At 44.3% G+C, this 13,924-nt stretch overlaps 1 protein-coding gene across 5 annotated transcripts in view; it reads right to left on the reverse strand.

Moving 5' to 3' along the window:
- trrap (transformation/transcription domain-associated protein) overlaps positions 1-13,924 on the reverse strand; it is a 97,989-nt gene that overhangs the window by 80,094 nt on the left and 3,971 nt on the right. For 4 of the 5 annotated variants that reach the window (XM_071530975.1, XM_071530970.1, XM_071530972.1 and 1 more), the window contains exons 8-21: positions 13,012-13,089; positions 12,287-12,375; positions 11,590-11,686; positions 10,709-10,847; positions 9,373-9,451; positions 8,480-8,714; positions 8,051-8,387; positions 7,735-7,832; positions 7,246-7,440; positions 6,882-7,073; positions 6,602-6,767; positions 6,156-6,412; positions 5,440-5,640; positions 1,967-2,118 (exon numbers count right to left, since the gene is read on the reverse strand). In XM_071530975.1, coding sequence (XP_071387076.1) covers positions 1,967-2,118; positions 5,440-5,640; positions 6,156-6,412; positions 6,602-6,767; positions 6,882-7,073; positions 7,246-7,440; positions 7,735-7,832; positions 8,051-8,387; positions 8,480-8,714; positions 9,373-9,451; positions 10,709-10,847; positions 11,590-11,686; positions 12,287-12,375; positions 13,012-13,089 — 2,315 coding nt within the window. The remainder of the gene's footprint in view (positions 1-1,966; positions 2,119-5,439; positions 5,641-6,155; positions 6,413-6,601; positions 6,768-6,881; positions 7,074-7,245; positions 7,441-7,734; positions 7,833-8,050; positions 8,388-8,479; positions 8,715-9,372; positions 9,452-10,708; positions 10,848-11,589; positions 11,687-12,286; positions 12,376-13,011; positions 13,090-13,924) is intronic. The other variant, XM_071530971.1, reaches the window with a different exon arrangement.

Raw genomic sequence — 13,924 nt, forward strand, 5'->3', positions numbered from 1 at the left:
TCTCTCTCTCTCTCGTTCCTTCTATCTCTCTGTCCCTCTGCCTCCCTCTCCGTCCCCCTCTTTGTATTTTTGTTATTTACTGCGGCTGATGGCAACTGGGCCATGGTGTGATTGAGCAGCTGTTTTCTCCATGCTTGAGCTTGTGTTTTATAATGCCACACGCCAGGGGCCAACCTGATGGATCGCTTCATTTCATTATCGCCATTTAAAAGACTGCACTTTGGAAGAGGAGGAGGAGGAGGAGGGGGGCTAGGAGGAGAGGGGGCGATGGTTGACAGAATGCCAGATCAATTGCCCTTCACTCATTCAGGGGCCTGCCACTCCAATGCAGCTCCATTCTGCCTGCTTGGCATTTGGTGATATTAAGAAACGCTCTAGACTTCTTTTTTTTTTTTTTTTACTGAAAGGCTCTTTTCACAGTGACCGAACGCCAAGACAAAGAGAGGTGGTGGGAGGAGGAGAGAGAGATGGAGGGAGGGAGGAAGGGAAGAGGAGAGAGGGAGGGAGCGAGAAGGTGAGAGGGAAAGGAGAGAAAAAGTCTGTTGAGGGAGAGGGGACGTCATGAATCAAGACATCTGACAAGAGCAGGCGGCAGGCGCAGCCCCCCCGATCATAACTGACACACTTCATTATCTCCGCAGAAATGTGCGCACGCGTGTGTGTGTTTGTGTGTGTGCGTGCGTTGGTGTGTACCGACAGGAGGGTGGAAGGGGCATGGAGCAGTGTAAACAGACAGGGGAAAGTCAATTAGCCCCTGCCCGGGGATCAATGATGGTAATGTGACTAACCCACCCGACCCCCCCCCACAGCACCCCCCAACACCACCCCCACCCCCCTGTCTGTCTGTTCATGTGTCTGTCTCAGCCTCGCAGTGAAGCCTGAGAGGGTGGGAGACTGCGAGTGTGTAATTAGCCGCTCCCACTCTAGAGACGGAGTTGATGAGGCAGCGGGTGGTGGGGAGAGTATGGAAGCTGTGATGCGAGACACTGAGCGCCTGGCATGTTGGCGGGGTGGTGTGGTGTGGTGTGGGGTGTGTGTGTGTGTGTGTGTGTGTGTGTGTGTGTGTGTGTGTGTGTGTGTGTGTGGGGGGGGGGGGGGTAGTGGGACGACATACACAGATGAGGTGGGGTGGGGTGGGGAGATGCCAGGTAGAAAGAGAGAGGGAGAGGGGAGCAGTGGAGGTCATGGGTGGGTGGGTGGTGGTCCAGTAGGAGGGGGGAGACTGATGGAAGAAGGGTGTGAGTCATAATTTGAGCAGTTCATGTCACCGATGTTTTGTATGCGAGTGTTTATTATTGGTGTGCGGTGTAGCAATGCTGGTGCAGCATCATGGTCCTTTTAATTACAAAAAAAGTTTTGTTCTAGAGAACCAATTTTATACTGAACTAGAAGGGCACTCGGAGAGCGCAGACCTCCGCCAAGGCCAATAGTCCAGTCTGCTATGATATGCAAATTCTGTGAGTCGGATCCTGATCCGCTCAAAAATGTAATGGATTCTTCCTTGCCCCATGCTACACCCTTCCACGAAGTTTCATGAAAATCGGCCCAGTAGTTTTTCCGTAATCCTGCTGACAACAAACAAACGGCACCGAAAACATAACCTCCTTGCCGGAGGTAATAACCAATTCCCCTGTCAAACTATGTCCTGTATTTAACCTGGATACAATTTTATACTGAATGTGTGTAAATACAATGCATCAATGTACTGAAACCAACTGATTTATATGAGAAAATCAGTTCTAGAAAGGATTTTATGTTTGTTTGTATGTGCATGTCACTCTTGGCAGGTTGGTTAATTGTAGCAGCTCTGACCCAATTAAAAAATACATTTGATTGTTTTGTTCTGACATAAAATCTAACACATTGATTTTCTACTATTCGAGCATTGCATTTCAAATATTTTGTGAGGTCAATCACATTTTTCAACAATATTTGAGTCATAATCCAAATTTATGTGTCTCCTTACTTGGGATGAGACAGAAGCTGGTAGAGAGCGTGCTTGTTGTCGTCCAGACTGGTCATGGCCACCAGGAAACACTTGATGACCTCCCAGGCCTGTCGCCTGTAGTACGGCTCCGTGTTGGCGCTCTTCAGGCAGTCCAGCGCTGTCTCTATCGCCTTGAGAGGAATGGAAACACAAATATGTAACTAACATTTAGCAAAATACTTCAAAATCACACATGATTCTATCCTTAAAAACATTATTAGCTGCAAAGGTCTTAAGATGCCTCACAGTTTTAATAGTAAGCCATAATGTGCTGTACTTTTTGTCATGCAAACAATCATTTTGTAAAGTGTCAATATTTTCAAATGGAGGATATCTAATTTTGGAATAAAACTCTTCAGATGCAACAGTGTAGCCTGCAGCTCACAAAACACACACAAAGCAAAATCTATCCCAACATAAGGGGATCTTGCTGTCCATTAGATATGCAAATACGTAAAACTGCCTGAGGCCACCTCATGGCCCCCCTTCCCAAAATGATAACACAATCTGTCACCACTTTCAGCTATAGGATAGCATACCAAGAAAGCCAGGTCCCTCTATAGCCTGATGCTGAGCAGAGAACAGCTTTAACATCTCTGTGAGCCTGCTGAGTGCTGCACCAAGATAAGCTTCAGAGGGACTTTTAGAAAGAAAATGATGCATGATTATAGCTAAAGTTATGATAATAATGACAATAATCTTGCTAGATATTGTGATCCCGACTATTCAGAATAATTAATATTGATCAGTTGAGGAACATATTTTTTTTGCACTTTAAATCTGACTTCATATCTTCACCATTTTCAAATACAGCTTGAACTCTTTGTGAAATTAAATGTTTCAATATTGCGATATGCCGATATTCTATCAACACTATCAATGTGGAGGCTAAAATCTCGATATACGTATATATACGATTAATTTGCAGCCTTAAGAGGAAGGCACACTGAGCTCCATCTGGCCGAGCAAAGGCCATTATGATTGCCAGATTATGGGCTGACAAGCCACGGCAGCCAGGCACTTAAAAAGGGAGAAAATGAACTAATTAACGCCACTCAGAACAGAAGGGAGAAGATGAGGAGGAGGTAAGAGCACGACGAGGAAGAGAGGAGATGAGGCCACTGCATAATTGAATTGTAGACCTGTCAGGATATTAAAAGGACTGGGCCTCTGACAAGTACTCAGTAAATCTAACAGGACCTACTTGGACATAAAATCGAAGGGTAAAGAGAAAAGATTTTGAATGTACACTGCTGACCAAATACAGCTTTCTTTCTTCCGCCCTTTGAAGAGCACTGTATTACTGGAAAATATTTCTAAAGGTGGTCAGTATGAATAAAAAGATGAAGAGTTAAAAAGGAAATGCAAAGAGTTGGAAAGGCACATGAAAGGCAAAAAGAGGCAGAAACGTGAGGGGGCAAGAAAATTCATCTCAGATTTGTGTAGCTTGATTCCCATTTGAGTGGGTTTTTAACCGCCGCACTGCCTTGAAGAGAGGCAATTTATTCTAATCAGTGTCATTTGATTTCTCTCTCTTTCGACGTCACTGCAGTTTAAGCTGCCGCTGCCCCACCGCACCATCTACCTGTATGGCTGCATTAAGAGCCTGCCAGTATGACTTCACCCATTAAGTCCAGTGCTAGCCCTCGCATAGGCACACCTCTCCCTCTCCCACACACACACAAATCCCTTAGATGAGGCCTTTCTGTAACAGTCACTTCTCAAACAACCTTTCAAACAGGGAAATTGACAACCTGGACCTTATTTCACCCCCATTTTCCATCACACCGACAATTCTGACAAAAATCTTGTCAATTCACACTGTAAAGCTACTTAGGACTTACTTGTAAGGGTGCACAATTCTCCAATATCAAGGCCGCAACAAAACTGTATGAGAAAGGCAAGACGAGACTTGGGCCCATTTTCATTTACATCTTTTTACCAACATGTCCCATTACAGAGTGACCAATCAATAAGCTGAATAAGATTTTTGCGTTGGGTGCTTTCAGGGTTTGTTTTTAGAGTGATATTGGCCATTATCCATTGCTCCTATAGGATTGTAGGACACGGTCAAAACCGGTGAAAAACTGGTGAAAATGAGATTGCATCTTTTTTCATTATAATATTGTGTGCTGCTTTTTTCATTTGAAACTGGGCATTTGAAACTGGTCAACACTCTGGTCATTCAAATCTAGAACCCAGCTATAAAGTAGCCTTTTGCGAGGAATCACACCTGTACCCATTCTATTCACTATAGGACTATACTGGAGAACCATACACCCAGGCAAGCAAGTAGTGCTATAGAGAAGCAATCGATAAGATTTTTGATGGAAAAAGACGGGAAAATAGAGTCCAGGTCGAAAAGGGACAGAGTTCTGTTTTCAAACGGAGGGGGTGAGAATATTTGGAGGACAGAGGAAGATAAAGATTTTGGAAAAACTCCAATCCTAAACATATTCTTATGTGAATCTCCTTCCATTCTTGTGCATAAGCAGAGAACAAGTTTGAATACTATTCCCAAAGTCAACTCAATGCACCTGTGTCCTATGCAACACAGGCACAGTGAGAGTGTGTGAGGCTTCTATAAGTTGTAATGTTATTTAAGGTGACAGAAAGAGGCGAGAGGGGACAGGTGTATGACAAGCTAATGACATTAAGCCACATTCAGTTTGACATGAAGGGAGGAAATGAGAGAGAGAGAGAGCAAGTCAAGTTGGAGGCATGCTGTAAGTGGCATCCATCTTGGAGTGCAAACACAATTGCAGAAATGACATGACAATGGTAAGTGTGTGTGTGTGTGTGTGTGTGTGTGTGTGTGTGTAGCTGCAGGTTGAGGGGGTGTGTTTGTGTGCATCTAACTGCAGTTACCGTGTGTGTGTGAATGCCTGAGTGTGTGTGTGTGTTTGTGTGTGTGTTGCCTGCGTCCATGTTGATGGCAAACACACAGATGGAGAGCCAGAAAAGAAGGAGCAGCCATTAGTGAGAGTAAATAATGCCGTCATGGCGGCCCGCACTAGATTGATGATTACTGACTGGGGATGAGGAGGAGGAACAGGAGATGAATTTAATTACCTGAGGAACACACCGTCTCCTCACAAACCATCTTCTCTCACACACACACACACACACACACACCCATGACAAGGATATATTGCTCTCTCTAGGGAACAATAACGAGGGAATATCTAGCTCTTTTCTGTTCGATTCTTTCTTTCCTGCTCAAATTGAAATACAAAGGTAAAAGGGGATGGATAAAGGGTGTTCAAGCTGTGTTACAGAGTGATGTCATCCCAAAACTTTCCTCTTCAGAGCTCTGCAACTGACTGAATAAAATGGAGAACGCCGAGTACGAGTTCACCGTTTCAGATGCATCTATACTAAACTTTTTCCAAACAGCTACTTCAACAGCAAGTCAAAGGCTAAATAACTAAGCCACAACTAACTGGTCCTACCTTCTCCATGGGTAGCTGTATGGACGCCTTGCAGTCGGTGAATTCGGCCTTGATGCTGGGCCCCTGGACCTCAGTCACTACGTACTGCAGCCTCTGGGACTCCTTCAACATCTTCCTGTTGCTGCCACCGAACTTCCCCAGGACCCGGTAGGCCACATGGGAGATGGTCTCCGCTGGGTTACGCAGGGTACGCCACAAGGCCTGGAGCACACGGTGAGAAGGAGAGATCAGATAATTAGTTTGAGTGTTGGAGGGAAGAAAGAGCAGCAGGCCATGAAGCGGCTTAAGTTAAAAGAACTGCTGATCAATGCCAAAACTGCGATGACCGATTACAATCATTACTGCTACACAGGGTGGGAAATTAGCAACAGCCACCAGCCAAAAAAGTTGGGCAGTGGCTGGTAAGTTGCTCCAGGCTGCTAGCCACTTTGGTAGATAAGCAGTCATCATTTATATTCATTTATATTAATTTGGCTGGTGAAACAGTCAAAGTGGTTGTTAATTATGGGCTAGTGGATTAAAAAATTGTGTCCCGCCTAGGGCTGGGCGATATATCGTAAAGTATCGATATCGTGATATGAGACTGTATATCGTCTCATACAACTACAATGATTTCTGTGTTGTTGATTTTATTAAGCTGTTCAGTATTTGCATTGGGTTGCCAGGTGACCGATCATAATAATGAGAACTGCAAAACAAGCAGCCCCCCCCCCTACCTGCATGAGCTCAGCCCTGACAGGCTGGATGTGGTCGTAGAGGAAGTCGGGCTGCAGGTTGTCCACACACAGCTCCAGGGTGCGAAGGCCCTGGCTGACCAGGGTCTGGGAGCCGTTGAGGGCGGACACCAGCGGGTCCATCAGCATGGGCAGGTAGGGCAGCAGGGAGCTCAGACGCACCGGCACTGTCAGACACAGCTCCACAAACAGGTCCTTCATGTGCTGCTTGTGAAGGCCACTCTGCAGCATGTTCAGACCTAGTGGGGGGATGAAGGGAGATTGGACAAAAAAAGGTAAGAGTGAAAGTTGGGCTGAAGTTCAAACAATTACAGAGGGGCACTGCTGAGGGGATTGGGAGGTGATAGAGTTGTACACGCTCTCACACAGCTTGTCAAACACAACTCATCTCACCTCTTTCTAAATCAAAGAGAAGTGTGAGGTCTTACCTTGCAGCAGGTTGGGTAAGAGGGGCAGGAACTCCTGGTAGAGCAGGTCATGGCTGCCTCCACCGATGGAGCGGAAGAGAGCCCGGAGAAGCAGAAAGTAGTTGTAGGGCTCCTTAGCTGATTGGGCCAGCTCCATGGAGCTGTTCACTATCTTATGGAGGTGAGGCTAGGGAAACAGGGAGAGGAATATTACTAAAGAGTGAAAAAGGTAAAGAAAAAAATATTGCCTTGCAAAAAAAAGTTAACACCTAGATATCCGTCTTATAACTTGCAGATTTACCTTGAGCATCTGCTCATTCTCAGCAGCGAACAGTGACACCGATCCGAAGACCAGTTTGAAGAGCTTGAGGTAGAGGTTCGAGAGCTCGACATTGGAGCCCATCTCCGGCAGCCTCTCTAGAAGATACTCCACCAGGATGGTGGCAAAAAGAGCGGACGTCGACAGGTTGGCCAGGAAAGAGTTAGCCACAATCTAGGACACAACAGAGAACCAGAAATGGAATTTGAGCACAGCTAATGAATTAAAGCCGAAGACATCGTATGCACTTAATTGTTATTTAATGACTTGCATCATTCAAATATGTGAGAAAAATGTGTCAACTGATAGCAATTTTCTTGTTGCTTGTATGTGGGCTAGCATGTACCTGCAGTGCGTAGTTCTTGGAGATCCGCTCCACCATGTAGGGCACGGTGGTCTGGAAGATCTCTTTGAAGGTGAGGGGGTTCATCATGGTGAAGACCCCGGCAAAGTGCTCCAGAACCTCCTTCTCCTCCTTCATGCGCACTGTCTGGCAGTTAGCCACCCTGATGTACGTCTGTTGGTTATTGGCAACCTGTACCTAGCCAGGAGGGGGATGGGGCGCTGTTACACCGGGCTGTTACTGGATCTAAACCCATTCTGTTTATCAGAGACACATCTTGCTGACATATGGTATCTGTTAGGGTTTTTCATATGAGTCACCTGCACAAATTTGTAATTTTATTTCTGTGTTTTATCATCATGCTTCATAATTTCACTTCTGACTGCACAAATAAATAAAACTAATTATTTGAAAAATCAACAAGTCCAAAGCGAGCCGATTTCTGTTAGAGAAAGCCCCTGATGGTTTAGTGTAGCTCTTTGCTGGCCGTACCTGGTAGATGTCCAAGGCCTGCATGGCGTATTTTACTAGCTTGATGTAGATTTGCGTCTCCTTGGGCTGGAGCTGCTTGTTAGGAATGAACTGCGCCTCTGAAAACAAACAGAGAACAGAGAAGTTAGAATTAGAGTTAGTTAGATTTCATCAGGTGATCACTGATACATATGCCATTTTATATGCTGGATATGCCATTTGACAGTGTCACAGCTCTATTCACTGATCTACACAGGACCAAAACCACCAACCACATGTTGAGAGTTCATGTGGACTTTCATAACATAGAACCAGGGAAGCCGTGCTCTGCTCTCACCTCCAGGGGCTTTACAGGAGGTGATACCCCAGGTGATCGTCTTCACCCCACACACCAGGGTCTTGACTAGGCTGCGGCAGTCCGACACCTGGAAGGTCTGCTTGTCCTCCTTCTCCCCCTGCCGGTCGAAGGGCGTGGATGGGGGGGCAGGCGTGGAGGCGACGGGTGTGGGAGGAGCAGGAGGCGGGAGGGCAGGGGTGGTGGATGGGGTGGGAGTGGCCGGGACCCCGGGTAACGCCCCCGGGTCGACCACGCCCATCTCCGACTGCGGCTTGCACTTTTTGAAGATGGTGACAAGCTGGTAGCGCGCAATGGTGTGGAACTTCAGCACAAACACCTGATTTTATACAGGGAGGGGAAAAGAGAAAATTATACTCCATCATCGTCCTACACTAATTTTTCCAAATACCCCAATTCTATGTCACTTACTTCCAGCATCCTCATCAGGATGTCCCGTCCATTGCCGTTCTCCTGCTCCGACTTGGAGCGGATGCAGTCCACCAGGTTGAGCAGCAGCTTGCAGGACATGGTCTGGATGTTGCTGGGAAGCGACTCGTCATCAATATTCTTGGCAAAGAGCTGCACAGCTAGGGACAGATCCGTCAGGGGCAGGTTCTGACGGACGTGGTGCACCAGGTCTGCCAGTGTGCTGTAGGCCAAGGGTCTGGGCAGGAGGGGAGACATGGTGAGATTTTAAAAAGACTGTCACGTTAGAATAAAATGTGCATCAAGTTTCATTGCTTTATAGCGCTGAAAACTTGGGCAGTGCTCCACCAAACATTTTCACAAACATGGAGAGAAGAGAGAGAGGGGGAAAGTAGAAGACAGGAACAGCTTGACAGATTTGGAAAGTAGCGTTGGGATGCAATTCAAACAGATTTATGTGAGAGAGAAAGAGAGAGAGAGAGAGAGGGAGAGAGAGAGAGAGAGTGAGTTAATAACTGACACTGATAGTCCTGCCAGGTCTCATCCTGCTGCCTCGTTACCCATGTAGCACTAACAGGAAATGACAGCTATTGTGTTGATGACGGGGAGGGGGGGGGGGTTTGGCAACTGAGGAGGGTCAAGGGGGTTTTCAATTCAACCTGTGGGAGGACGTGCGATCAGCCTGCCCCCTGGAGATGAGGGTGAATATGACAGGATGACAACCTGAGCTGTGGTGCAGCGTTCCAGTCGGTCTCCCTGAGCACTTCAACAGCACCGAGAACAGGTTGATTAGTATGCTAGGTCATTTATCCTGCACCTGGAAGAGCAATCAACCACCAGGGGAGAGGGGGTGCTGACACCGATGAGATCAAGTGACCGTGAACACACACACTTACCGGAGAGTCTCCCGAGCGGTGTAGCCAGAGCCGATCAAGATGGATTCATCAAAAAGTTTGTCCATACAAGGTATGAACTCTGCAAAAAAACAGGGAGATAAACTTTCAAGGCGTGATTCAAAAATGTTTTAAAATGTCTGTGAGAAAGAGGTTGACGGGCAAGAAAGAAAAAACTTTTAAAAACGTGCGCACTTAGTGTTGGCACGATACTGAAATAAACTTTGGTAGCAAAACATGCTGTAGCACTATAAGGTTTCACTTCTAAATTAATACCACGGCAAAAAAGGGAATAATAAAGTAACATAAAATAATACTTAAGGTTAATTGGACTGCAAAATAAGCACAAGTAAATGTTGCTTTTACAGCTCTTTTGAAGTCAGGGAAGAGAAATTACAAAGAGTGTTTCCTGTGGGACACATATATATATATATATATATATATATATATTTTTTTTTTTTTTTTCCTCACATATAACTTTCCCCTCTCCCTGCCTTCCACCCAATGTACAGTACATTAATCTGTGTGTAAATGCACAAGTTTTTAAACAAGATGTGCACGTGTTGGTGTCAATTTTATGGAAACTGGCCATAGTAAATATTGTGCGAGTACCATTTCTCAGGTCAGTTGCCACGGTACATTTTCAATACAGTTACCTAGGTGTGGGCGATACAACTCTAATGAGAATTACTTTTCTTCAGTATAATTACAAAAAATATATATTTCTTTTTCAGGCTTTGGCAACAAGCTACTAACTGTCATACAAACAGCCAATCATGGTTAGACAGTCACTCAGTCTTCTGTGATTTCTCGATCATGGAATATTTTTGCGGAAAACGAGTTGAATCGCTGATCACATGATGATTTGTGCCACAGAAATTATAAGAAAGTCAAAGAATCATGCAGAAATTAATCTACAGTACCTAGCATCGCCTCTAGATCTCACTGATGGATGGTTAAGCTTTAATTGTTTCATTCAATGTCTCACTTTTCACCACTCAGAGTCAACAAATCAAAATGGAGGTTCTACAGCACAGTTGGAGAGCTGACAAATGTTATTTCAGATAAAGTGTGAAATGTGAAGAATGAAGGCAAGAAAACCTAGGTCTGTCATGTTTTGACTGAATACATAAAACCAAAATTAACCTTCTGGTTTCTTCAGCTTTCACTCAGGACCAAAAAGCAGCCTTTAAAAAGCTTCAAAAAAGTATCTGATGTATATCATGATAACTATCCTATCGACCAACATGAAAAATGTACTTGGGATAATATTTTTGGCTATATCACCCAGCCCCACTGTTACCCGGTGTCACACTAGTTTGTGTGTGTGTGTACGTACGGCTGCGGAGGTCAGTGGTGAGGATGTGCTTGGCTGCGATGAGCAGCTCCTTGCGGAGATGAGCGGTCTCTGAAGGGCAGTTGGACAGCAGCTGCAGCATGCCCTTCACCATCTGCTGAGAGTACTTCCCTACCAGGTCCTGACAGGGCGTGCACACACACACACACACACACACACAATATGATTAAAGGCGCAATTACTTTTGAAAATTACTGTACATAAAAAGTATGAGAGCATATTAGGGTTCGACCAATATGGGTTTTTAAAGGCCGACACAGAACTAAAGCCGCTGATGTCTGATATTTTGAGCCAATACTCAATATATACATTTTTTTTATTTGATCACTTTAATGCCAAATATTTCAAATATTCAGCGTTTCCCCAGAATTTTATTCTTGGCAGGGTGACAAACAGCATTTGCACCATCATGTGACACTAAAACCCAAACATTTTGCAATGCATGCTGTTTGGGGAAACTACACATAGACAGTATTTAGTATTCTGTAACTCTAAATGACACCAGTACTCTCATTTAAGGCAGGGTGACTCACCACAACTGTTCAATGGTAGTGGAAATGGATAGATTACAGACATTAAATGAAGAATTAAGAATTAAGCAAATAAATAACATGTGCAGATTATAAAAGAAAGTAAAACTTCACTGCAGGTTTAAAGACAGAGGTCAGGGATAAACCTCCATCATATCAGCAGTGGACGACACTGACTGGCCAAGATCCACCATATAATAAAAGGCCAAACATTATGTCGGACTAATCCGAAAGCAAACACTTTCAAGGCAATTTCAACTCAAGAATCTCAAATCTGCCCCTAGCTTGTGCTTAAGAGCATCAGTGAAGCGACTCAGCTGTCAGATAGGTTACCTGGTAGATGCGGATGATGTAGGCGAGGAAGGACAGAGTCTTGATCTGAGCAGCGATGAAGTCGGCATACAGCTCCTTGTTGTAAAGCTTGTGTTGTCTGCAATGGAAACAGTGTTGTTCAAATCCAAAAACCATTTCGCGAGTCCCATCAAATGCAATTATGATTTTGTATACTTGCAGTTAGGCTGCAATTAATGAGGTTGAAATTATGAGTGTATACATAGTGAAGTCGATTCTACATGGCTGACTTGTTTATTTGCGCCAGAGCTGTTATCGCACGTCAGGAAAAAACTTTCCCGATACCTGCCAGCGCCTGCCGAGGCATTTTTTAAAATTAACTCTGCTCCATTTCCTTCCTGTTCGGAATGCTTAACGCAACCCTCTTCCTACCCTGAGAGGTTTCACCTCCTGCTAAGCCAATTTCTACAATTTTAACTTCCCCAAATGGATTTTAACTTGGGCTTTGGCAGGCAAAGTGCCGAGCAACACCATCAACAAACTTACTGCGAGGGAGGAAGGAAAAAAAAAAATCAATTCTCTTAAACGTGCCCAAACTCATTTTGGAGGCTGTAAAGTGAAAATGAAATTTGTTAGAGGCACACTCACACTGCTATTTCAGACACACTCACACAGAAAAATGTCACACTCACACACACACACACATACATTTACAGACACACACACAGACGGATCTCACCTGGCCTGTGGAGAGACCTGGAGCATGATGGTGCTCATGATGAGCGGGACAAACTCTGACACCACGTTGTGAATGTTCAGTTTGTACAGCTGAAGGGACAGAGCACACACATCATGTCCACTGATGATAAACTACTCTCATTTTGGCCACATTTATACAGCTGAAGGGATTAATTCCAAAACTCCATACTTTTTACATGCATTTTTAGAAAAGAAATATTACTAGAAATTCATGACTCCCATCATTTAGAAATACAGATGAGTCAATCCATAAAAATGTTAACACTTGGTGTGCAAATATTTAAATAGCCAACAACTTTCATGTTTTTCCCCACAAAAAGAGGTTCATTTTTTGCAGCAGTTGTCACTTTTTAATAGGGTTCCGACACATTTTCCACTTTTTAATGCCACAAGACCTTTACTTTTAGACAATGCAGCATTGTCTCTCATTTTATATATCCGACTACACCAATCCTTAATAATATACATAATATATCACAGGCTCAAGCAATGTGATGTTGCATTTCCAAGTATTTTTCTAAACCTTTCAAGACATGGAAATTTTCTAAATCATTTCCATACTTTCCAGAACTTTGTGGAATCCCTGTAGATCTCATTTTTTATAATTAATCTCTTCAACTTATTCCAACAATTATTGAACCATACGTTACCATACGTCTCTGTGTGCAGTTGTTATTTGGTGTACTCTGGGAGTAAATCACTAACCTGGTACATCAGCACTACTATGATAGGCAGCTCTGCCAGCACCTTGAGAGACAAGGACCCTCGTGGGATGATGGTGTGCTGGAGGCAGAAAGAAAGTCACAAACAAAATGAACACGACAGCAAAGATTGAATGATTGAACTGCCGGACACTCAGCATCCCCATCTACAACTGCAGCCACATTGTCTGACATGATGCCTGGATATACACAGTGATAGCATGCAACATATACTGTATATATTATCTGTTGTATGTTTTACACTTTCCTCTTGCACTGAATGTGACATCCCTGTACCTCGGTGCCTGTGTGTGCTTATTCTACTATATTAGTCGTGGAAATGTCTCGGCATCAAGGCCACCAAGACAAAGTCCGGCACATATATTATACTTGGCAAATAAAGTGATTCTGACAGACAGATATCACTGGTGTACAATGGGAACCAGTAACGTAGAGGTTAGAGAAGTGGGCTTGTGACTGTAAGGTTACTGGTTTGAATCCCAGTCAGGCTGGGAAAATCTGGGTGAATGAGGAACTCTTCTCTCCCTCAAAAAACACTGTTGGGATGCCCTTGAGTAAGGCACTTTATCCCCAGCTGCCAGGGATCTTGCACATTTTCCCCTTCAAAATTCCAGGCTTTTCCAGATATTTTCCCCCCATCTAAGTCTATGGTTGCTATATAGCAGTAGTGCATTATCAGTTTTCAAACAGTCCAGAAGTAATTTTTAAGAAAAGGTTCTCAAAATAAAATGTTTGCTATAGAAACTTATCTAAGACAGATCAATAGAGGACCAAGTTCCTCAATAGGACAGAATGAACTGCAGCATCATGTTTAAACCTCAAAAGCGCACAGAGGATAGAAATTTTAACTGACTCTGAGCTGTTTATTTTGCCTGTCCAGCCCAGGTAGTGAAACA

Source organism: Centroberyx affinis, unplaced genomic scaffold (assembly GCF_046629955.1).
Source record: "Centroberyx affinis isolate AG114_WGS23_722 - 3 ecotype Tasmania unplaced genomic scaffold, CSIRO-AGI_Caff_v1 ptg002014l_1, whole genome shotgun sequence".
NCBI classification, from domain to species: domain Eukaryota; kingdom Metazoa; phylum Chordata; class Actinopteri; order Beryciformes; family Berycidae; genus Centroberyx; species Centroberyx affinis.